Source organism: Engraulis encrasicolus, chromosome 2 (genome assembly GCF_034702125.1).
Source record: "Engraulis encrasicolus isolate BLACKSEA-1 chromosome 2, IST_EnEncr_1.0, whole genome shotgun sequence".
Taxonomy (NCBI): Eukaryota; Metazoa; Chordata; class Actinopteri; order Clupeiformes; family Engraulidae; genus Engraulis; species Engraulis encrasicolus.
In genome coordinates, this window is record NC_085858.1 from 8,029,929 (window position 1) to 8,039,928 (window position 10,000).

General features: G+C 43.6%; 1 protein-coding gene across 2 annotated transcripts in view; it reads right to left on the reverse strand.

Annotated features, from left to right (window-relative positions):
- Positions 1-10,000, reverse strand: part of abat (4-aminobutyrate aminotransferase) — a 51,927-nt gene that overhangs the window by 31,536 nt on the left and 10,391 nt on the right. For both annotated transcript variants that reach the window (XM_063221296.1, XM_063221288.1), the window contains exons 2-4: positions 8,753-8,910; positions 6,915-7,012; positions 4,846-4,875 (exon numbers count right to left, since the gene is read on the reverse strand). In XM_063221296.1, coding sequence (XP_063077366.1) covers positions 4,846-4,875; positions 6,915-7,012; positions 8,753-8,822 — 198 coding nt within the window. In that variant the 5' untranslated portion in view covers positions 8,823-8,910. The remainder of the gene's footprint in view (positions 1-4,845; positions 4,876-6,914; positions 7,013-8,752; positions 8,911-10,000) is intronic.

Genomic DNA, 10,000 nt, shown 5'->3' on the forward strand with positions numbered 1-10,000 from the left:
CCATTATTTGTTTTGCAGCGTCCACAGAAAAGTTTCCTAAATTAGCCCAACGCCGCTCTGCTAATGAGCAGTCTCATGAATTATGCATCTGTGCTCCTCCCATTATGACTTGCGGGTGTGCATGTGTGTGTGTGTGTGTGTGTGTGTGTGTGTGTGTGTGTGTGTGTGTGTGTGTGTGTGTGTGTGTGTGTGTGTGTGTGTGTGTGTGTGTGTGTGTGTGTGTGTGTGTGTGTGCGTGCGTGCTTGCATGCGTGTGTGTGTGTGTGTGTGTGTGTGTGTGTGTGTGTGTGTGTGTGTGTGTGTGTGTGTGTGTGTGTGTGTGTGTGTGTGGGGGGGAGAGGTAGGTAGGAAGAGGAAGAAGAGGAGGGGGGGGGGGGGGGGGGAGGGGGGGGAATGGGGGGGGGGGGATAGTGGGTAGAAGAATGGGAAAGGTGGGTAGAGGGGGATGGGGGGTGAGAGGAGGGAGAAGTAGAGAGAGAAATAGGTGGAGGTGAGGAGAGTTATCAGGATTGACAGGAGGAGAGGTACCGCAGGAATGGAAAGAGAGGAGGTTGAGTAGGTAAGAGGAAAGAGGAGGAGAGGGGGAACAGAGGAGCGGGAGAGAGGAGAAAGGAAAGAGAGCGAGTATGGGTCAGATCGGCAGGAGATTTTGTTGTGCGCCTGTCACAAGACATCAAGCTCAAGGGGCGGATGCTGACCAAGGCTGGCTCGTTCTCAAACTCTCTCTCTCTTTCTCAAACAGACACACGCACAGAAAAAGACACAGACACAGACACAGACACAGACACAGACACACAGACACACGCACACACAGACACAGACACACGCACACACAGACACAGACACACGCACACACAGACACAGACACACGCACACACAGACACAGACACAGACACACACACAGACACACACACACACACACACACACACGAATTTGCCACAGGCATCTTGCAGGAGTGGTCACAAAAACAAGCAGTGATGCACCGAGAGAAGGCACTAATGTACTCTTGACCACAGCAAGCCTTTGTAGTGTACACAGTAAATGAATGCAGTGTTAATTCAGCACATACCATACATCTTCAAGAGTGTACTTGGTCCCAGACTATTCTCTAAATGTTGAATTAACACTGTAGTGTGGCCATTGTAAAGGCCAAATGGTTCATTTAAAAGGTAATCAGTGAAGGCATTTTGTTATGATGGTGGTAACATGGGAAATCAGTTTGTAATCAGCGCAAGCAGGGGGGATAGAGACCACAGGCCTCAGTGAGGAGATGGGATTTGAGATGCTTTTTAGTTAACAGTGAGGGTGCTTGGCGGATGTGGAGAGGTAGACTGCTCCAAAAGGTGGGGGCAGCAACACAGGATGCTAATTTCACATGGCATGAATAACTCACATCCACCATCTGTGAACATGCAGCAGCAGGTGACAACAGTGCAGTGGGTCAGTTGGCAGGTGGCACTGCCATCCACTATGGTAAAAGGCCACACAGGATCTTGCTTGAAATATCTGCCTGGGGAACGGGCTGGCTCGGCACAATGCATTTTGACAAGTTTATTGGAATGTCACCATACCACGTAGGCCAGGGATGGGCAACTTTCATGATATGGAGGGCCACATTTTTTCATCGCCACCATCGGAGGGACACATGATCAGGGACCAGACTGCAACTCCCATACAATAGCTCTAGATGCAGTTGGTTGCTCTCTGACTGCCAATATTTTGGTTTGATTTGGAAGGAATGGGAGTGCTTTCTATCTGCCAACAGTATAATTACAACAGATTAATTCAGTAGTGTTTTGAAAAATCTGGTAATTTTTTATTTACTTCTTTAACCCTATGAAACCTGAACCATGAAAGCAATGAGAGAAAATTCTAATTTTTTGGAATTTGCTTCAATATTGGTCCCTTATAAGAAATGTAAAAAAAAATATCAAAATTTTGTTAAGGTCGCTGAGATATTTAATGCATCATATATGATGCATCAGGCTTTTAATGAATGAAAATTCCAATTTCATGACCATTGAAAAATGACTTTTAATGCATTTACAACTTTTTTTTAATTTAAAAAAGTTGTCAGACAATTTAATTTGAGGATTATCTTTAAATATTTAGTGAGATCCTGCCATTTTTTAAAGCCTATCCTTGTTTTAGCAGGACCATATTTTACATTTCCCACAGCCTGGTTGGGTAATTTTTTAAAATCTATGTAAAAACATAGCTGATCGAATGCTCAACAACCTATTTATGAGTGTAATATAGATCATTATTCATTTTTGATGTGTAATTTGAATATATGGGTCCATTACTACAATTGGACCATTTCTCCATTCACTTCAATGCATTTTTTACGAGATCATAATTTCAACATTTTGCATTACATTTTCAAAATTGCAAGTAAAACCTGTTTCTTAAGGCAATATCTTTGTCTTGAAGTAAAACAACTTGTGTGTTTTGTTAAACGATCGTCGTGGTGTGCTTTGTAAGTTTCCCTATGGAGCAAATGCTTTGATGGCTGACTTCCTGCCACCGCCGGATGGTGCTTATATGTCTCATCAGTTTTAGCACGATCTCTCTGCAACACGGTGTAAAAATATAAACTCTTCCTTGCTTAATTGCACAAAGCAAGTGTTCAAATTAAAGGATGTAGAGTTATATTTCGGAAATTTGAACACAAACCTTATGCAATTTGACGAAATCTCAGCGTCGGTCAGGGAAACCGCTTCTACCCCATTTTCCTGTTTTTCGCCGAGCTGTGGCCAACTTGTTGTCGACCGCTGCTCTCTTGTGGCGGTTTCCGTGTACTGCAGGACGTTTGGAAATGACACGCAGGATGTTTTTCAGATCGATTTTTTTTTGTGTCAGCGTGGAGAGGGCTTTGAATTTGATGAGACATATATGATGCATCCGGCGCGATAGGGTTAATTATGTTTCATCAAAGGGCCACACTGAGTGAGGAGCCGGGCCGCATGTGGCCCCCGGGTCTCCAGTTGCCCATCCCTGACGTAGGCTAATACATGGTAAGGTGGTGGTGCATTGATGTTCAGACGGGACTATCCAAAACTGCCATTACGTGTTTGTCTGGTTAAGACTACGTTGCATTCACCGAAAAATGCCATTTCAAACAATCCCACTGAGAGATGGCGTGCACCTGTTCTCAAACTGGCAATCTACTCCGGCCCAGGCACTGCTGCTGACGACAGGAATCATACACAACTCTCTTGGTATTTTTGTGCATTCATGTTCTATCGCTGAACTGTTACAGATCTACGTAAATAACAAAATAGACGGCATCCGTTTGAGGACAGGAGGTGACAAAACAATGAAGTGATGTCAGTTCTATTGCACTATTTTACATGACTTAAACTCACCTCACCATCACCTAATTAACAATGACTTCACAATTTTCGGGATACACCAAATTATAAACTTTCGTAACATGCTGAGGTTTTAAGAGAATGCTCCAATCCCAGCTCCGTAAGGCTGTGTTTCTATTCAGCCCTTGTGTCTCTCCAAGGAGACACACTTCAAATATGTATTAGGATTCATCCCATCTGATCTAGTTAATGTCATTCTGGCACCTTTGTTGGCAGCTACTCCCTTTAGGACGTATTGCAACCGTCAGTGCTTTATTTACACGGCATGCGCTGTAGTGGGCAGGCCTTTATTTAGCATCTAACCTTGGCCTTGTGCAAAGACGCATGGTCTGTGATTGTACTTTATGTCTGTATGGTCCGTGCTGTGTAATTTGTTGGCGTTATGTTTTGTGTGTTTTGTGGCAGCTCTGTTGATGTCCAAGGCCCACTTCCTGCAGGACCAATAAAAGAATCTTGAATCCTGAATTCTATGTGGGGGAAAATGCTGAACACATAACACATTCAGCTCAGAAACAGTCCCCACAATGGTCAACTGTGCATGGGAGCCTGTATTGGAAGTGGAATCCACTTCACCTTTCATCCAAAAAGCTTCTGTGCAGGATTGCATGTGAGAGTTTGTCTTAACTCTTGCCTGCAAGTAGCTGGGTGTCACTTTGTGTGTGTGTGTGTGTGTGTGTGTGTGTGTGTGTGTGTGTGTGTGTGTGTGTGTGTGTGTGTGTGTGTGTGTGTGTGTGTGTGTGTGTGTGTGTGTGTGTGTGTGTGTGTGTGTGTGTGTGTGTGCGTGTGTGCGTGTGTGCGTGTGTGCGTGCGTGAGAGAGAGAGCGCTTATGTTTATGATGCCTATGTGCGTGCTTGTTCCTATGTGTGCGTGCTTACATGTGTGCATGAGTTGGGGGACAAACCACAGATTATGAAAATGTGCATCACCATAGCAGGGTCCATCCACCCAGACTGATCCAGAGAGCCTGTGCCAAGGCATGCATCTCCTTTGCCATCTCCTTCAAATGCACAAACGCCCACCCCCTCCCCCTTTCTTTGCCCAAGCAGCCACCCACGCAATGCCACGCTGCATTACCCTTTTGCTACACTATGCTAATCACACCACATGACTACGGCGACGGCTATGGCTGCCATCTTAGAGGAGGTCCACCCCTACTGACACCACTATGTCCAACCTCAGACAAGCCAAAACAAAAACGAAACAAATGAATTATATTTTTCACATGGTTCTACTCCCAGATGCTTCCCTGTGTATTGTTTACCACTTGTCGATAATCATAGGGTAGTCTCGGAACCGGCTCTGAGTTTGAATTGAATTACATGTGTTTTGTGTTATGTGATATTATATTTCCAAGAAAATGCAGAGAATACTAATAGTAATACTACAGAAGAAGAGAGCTTGAATTGACTTGAAAAAAAAAATTGGGATCATGGGGAAGGCAAATCAACCAACTGATGAGTTGTTCTTACCTGGATTTCTCCCAGTTGTTTGAGCAGCTCCTGTGAAAGGCACAAAAACACATGACATTTAGTCACAGATGGAAACGTGCATTAACATAAATAATCGATTCTGAATCGATTTCATTTAAAATTCACATAATCGATTCACCGGGCACAAGATCATTTTTTTGCTTCTTTTTCTTTTTTTTTTCTTTTTTTTTTGCTTAATTTAGGTCTATGGAAAATACCCAGTACGTATTGGTCAATTAGGCCTAGGCCTACTAATTAAAAACCAGCAATCTGTTTACACTGTCAAGCTACAGGTCTTTGACATTTTTATGTAAAAATAAGCTACAGCATCTTTTTGGGGAAATTCTGGCACCAAGAAGGGAACGGATTGAATCGATTCGGATTGAATCAATTCGGATTGAATCGAATCAAATCTAATTGAATCGTGATCAATCGATTTAAAGCCCTAAGAATCGAAATCGAATCGATACAAGAACATGCCTGTGATACCCAGCCCTAATGCTGAGGGTTACTTCAAGTGTTGAATGGGGACACGGCTGTCTACAGTTAATCAACACCGATAGCAAAGCAAACTGGCTCGACTGGGAACCATGCCATAGCCTCTTCAGCAATGACCTATATAGTACACTGTAATCTCTGTACAGATGCACTTTCTGCCCAAGGCATTACATCTGCAGCTGATCGAAACACTACAGCAGCCCGTTTTAAATAATAAACCAATATTTACTAGTATGACCAAACTACAGTAAGTTTTGCAGCTAAAAATGCCTGTATTGGCGAATCCAGTAAACGCCAAGTGAGGCAGGAGGGCAAGTAGATAACCGACGTACAATCCAATATAAGCACGCACGGAGAGGTGAAGTAAAGTTGATGTTGTTTTATTTACTTCACCTCTCTGTGCGTGCTTATATTGGATTGTGCGTCGGTTATCTACAAACGTACTTGCCCCCTGCCTCACTTGGCTTTTACTGGATTCGCCAATACAAAGTCAGAAAACTGTTCCTGCTCACCCTCCTATCTGCCGAACACAAAGTGAGCTTCCTAATCTAAAGTGCTCATATTCGTGCCACAGGCACGTCCAAGGGGTGTGTTCTGTCACGTGACAGGTAGGCTGGTAAGCAGGTACAGGTGTCTTACATCAAAGCAAATGAGGCAATTATGCCGTTTCCTAGCAAAAACAACACAAAACCTTACACTAATAAGTGACATTCAAAACATTGCAAATGTAGGCATTTTCTCACCTTCCAAAATAACAGAAACACAAATATGGCTTCTACAATGCCTATTTCTGGAAATTTGAAATGGTGGACTATGGAGAAGATCCCCCTTTGCATGAATGAAAAATGCAATTTTCCCAGTCATAATGAATACTTAGAATTTGATGATTGTGGTAAGTATACATGAAAAAGGTAACATTTCTGAATGAGCAGTATGAATTCTGGAAATAAACTACTAAAAATATTACACGGTGCACCTTTGAGCATTCTCTATTGGCATTAAATATTACATCTGTAAAGTGAATAAGAAAGAAAATGACATGGGTGAATCAGCCCGACGGCAGACGGCAACCCCTAACACTGTAGACAGTGTGCTACATAAACATACACCCACACAAGCCGCGAAGAAACAGATAAACAGAACAGAAATAGCATCTTAAAGGAACCTGCTGAAGCAGATGCCTCATTCATGATCTGAGCTTCAGTTCAGGGTCTACACATGTTGTCTTCTGAATTGGAAAATGCTGGGCACAACACTGTGACGTTCTGCACTGCACTGTATGCAGCCAACACAGCAGCACTATCAAGTAGATAGACCCCATATTTTTCAGTCATTTGGGTTTGCACCATGGGAAATGAAATCAATTCTGGGAGATACTATGAGCCTGTGGAGGATCCAACACCAGTGGGCCCCACTGAACTCCCACACCTTCAAGTGTGTAGACTTTGATTTGTGACAGAAATAGTCTGAGGAGCAGACTAGGAGCCAAAGGCGAGCAAGTCAGACAGCAGGGCGTCATCACTATACAGTTATACTAGTATTGGCACAGCAGTGGAGCAGGGTTTACTCACATTGGACCTTGGCCCCGGGACCTCTGTCTTCATTGAGGGGCCATCGTAGTCAAAGTCCAACTCTGACTTTGTGGCGGTTTTACTGACATATCTGCAGCCTAGGAGAGACAAAAACAACGAAACAATGTGTTTGAGAGTTCTGAAAAAGATCCTATCTGGTATCTGGGAGTTGGGGCTAGAGAACCGCAGTGAGACTGAACCCTGCACAGACAGCAACAGAAAGGTAGTGAAGATTTGCAATAATTCAGTGATAAAATGGTTAAACGGTTAAACAAAGTGGCAAATGGGAAGTCCAAGGTACCCTAGGCTAGCATTTCTAGGAACTGTCTATAACACAGAGGTAACACATGAAATCTGCACATCTGACACTTTTCATTGCAAGCCAGTGGGCACGTGGGGCTTGTCCTCACTCAAAGATGATCTGAGGGCAGAAAGGTGTAGTGGTGATAAGTTTCTGATAATGTGGCAGCCTGTTGCGGGCCCTATGCTCCATTTCCATTTCCACGAAAGCGGACTTATATAATAGGCCTTGAGGCAGGGGGCTGCAGGGCTCGTTCTAACCTCTCTCTCAGTGAATACTTGACACTTCGCCAACTTGGATGCCAAATAGCACATAGCTGGCTAGAGCCGGAAAAAAACTGTTGATCATTAATATGCCATGAACTTGGGACTGGAAAAACAGACCATAGTCTCTTCTATACAGCAAGCAAGAACCATAGAGGGAGTGCCGCCACTGAGCAACCATAGAAAGACATGTTACTGATCTGTGGTAGTGATGGGGCAGTGATGGTACCATGATAATGATACAAACAGAGGCGTGCACAGACAGTTTGGGGGGCAGGTGCTGAAGGAGGGAGCAAGTGGAACTTCCAGCTGGCTATAGAGGCAATATACTAGAGATGTACAGGATCCAAGATCCGGTTCCGGATCCGGCAGGATAATAGGGTTTTTCAGACTATCCGGATCCGGCAGGATCTTAATCAGTGGATCCGGTATCCGGCAGTTACCTAAAAATCAGAATCTGGGGCATCTCTAACCTAGGCTTTTCAGTCAGTCTTTCACAACCCCAATTGCTGCATGGAGTGAAAGCCCTTTGGAAGCGGCCGTTGAAGGCAGTGTGGCAGTAAGCCAATGAGTCTTAAAAACAGATTGCGCCAACATAATAAAAAGGGCCCACGTGTGCGAGTTGGCTATGTGTTTCAACCATTTCGTAGGATCCGGTATCCGGTTCCGGAAGGATCTTAAACAGTGGATCCGGTATCCGGCAGGATCCTAAAAATCAGGATCCGGTGCATCTCTACAATTTACATTATCGGTTCATGAAGCGTTTGTAGATTATCACGTCGACAGGGACCACAGTACATTGAGACCAAAAAAACAATTTTCAAAAAGGGCATTTTTGTCCTGTTTCTCCCTATATGTGCACAGCACCTATGGGTACACATGATTTAATCACACAGGGGGAACGGATCTCCACAAGGCACTTTTTTCTGAGTCTCTGTTGTGGCTTATTTTGCTCATTATGTGCCATTTGCAGTACACAATCCACTGAGGGGCCCAGCAGTTTTTAGAATGTCATAACAACAATAACGGGGGTAATAATAATTCTAGTGTATTACGCAATAACAACACACTGGAATAACAATGAATAGTGCATTACATAACGATAGAATTATCACGCAGTACGATTTATGTAAATAATAGGACCTTTATATGAATAATATAAATAACACATATGATATAATATATGTCTTGCATGTATAATCTGGACCCTGAATATGTTAAATAAAGTTTATTATTATTACTATTATTATGAATACTTGTAGTAAGTGTCTTACCAGGGGCAGCGAGGCGCAGGTTGTTTTGGAGGGTCAGGGCCAGCTGACGGCTGAGCAGGGATGAAGCCATCTAAGTGTGTGCAGTTGGACTGTGTGGGGCTGCTGCAACCAGATCGACCAGATCTTCTGGAAGGAAGGTCCTTCTGCACTGCCTTCACCTATTTATGTATAGGTATAGACACACACACACACACACACACACACACACACACACACACACACACACACACACACACACACACACACACACACACACACACACACACACACACACACACACACACACACACACACACACACACACACTTTGAATTAGTTCATGACTGGATTCTTCTTGGACTGGATTGTATTGCAAAGGGCATCTACGTACTGTAGTTTTCCAACAGACCTTGAATTTGTCACACCTAAAAAGTTACAGTATATCACTCCAAAAGTTGTGTAAGTACAGTACAGTACTTGTGTATTGTAATGTAAATGTGCATGCATGTACCTACCTGCATTCAAAAACATATCAGCAACATAAATAAGAAATCCAGACACTTATATTTGGTGTTTTTTTTAATACTGGTAGAGGCATATGAGATAGACAAGCAGAACTATGCACACAGAACAGATAATGTGTGAATGATTTATCAAGACTGAATATTTATGTTACAGTACATGGGGAATAGTGGAAAACGCTTTACAGCTTTTCTGACAAATTTGCTAAAGAGACACAGCCTCCAGTGGTCAGAGGAAACCCTCAAAGCGACACATGGGAGCCCAACCGTGCAGCAAATGACCTTCATACAGATGGCTCAAGGACAAAACGCTAAATAAGCCTAAATAATTCAGCACTACTGTAGATGCCTCGGGTGAAATTGTGGGGAGCTGTTTGCCCACACTGTGATGTTGTTATAGTGGGACTGGAGAAGACGGGGCAAGGACCAATCCCTGTGCTGCTCTGGGTCAAACTCACATTAGCAATAATTTGCACCAACCAATTTGGCAGATGTGGCGGAAAACACAGGACAGAGACATCAGTTCAATAATGGACTCATGAACTGTGATTGCAAGCGACGCAACGCAACAGTGCTGATCCACAATTCATACGGCCCATTCATGCCAGCGCTCTCAACAAGCTATCAGAGAGAAACGGCCTGTTATCAAGTTAGATAAGCCTGCTAGGATGGAGAAGATAGCGGGTGTGCAAAAGGTAGTGTGAAGGAGAGAACCGCATCATGGCTTTCAAGAATCATGTATTCCCAT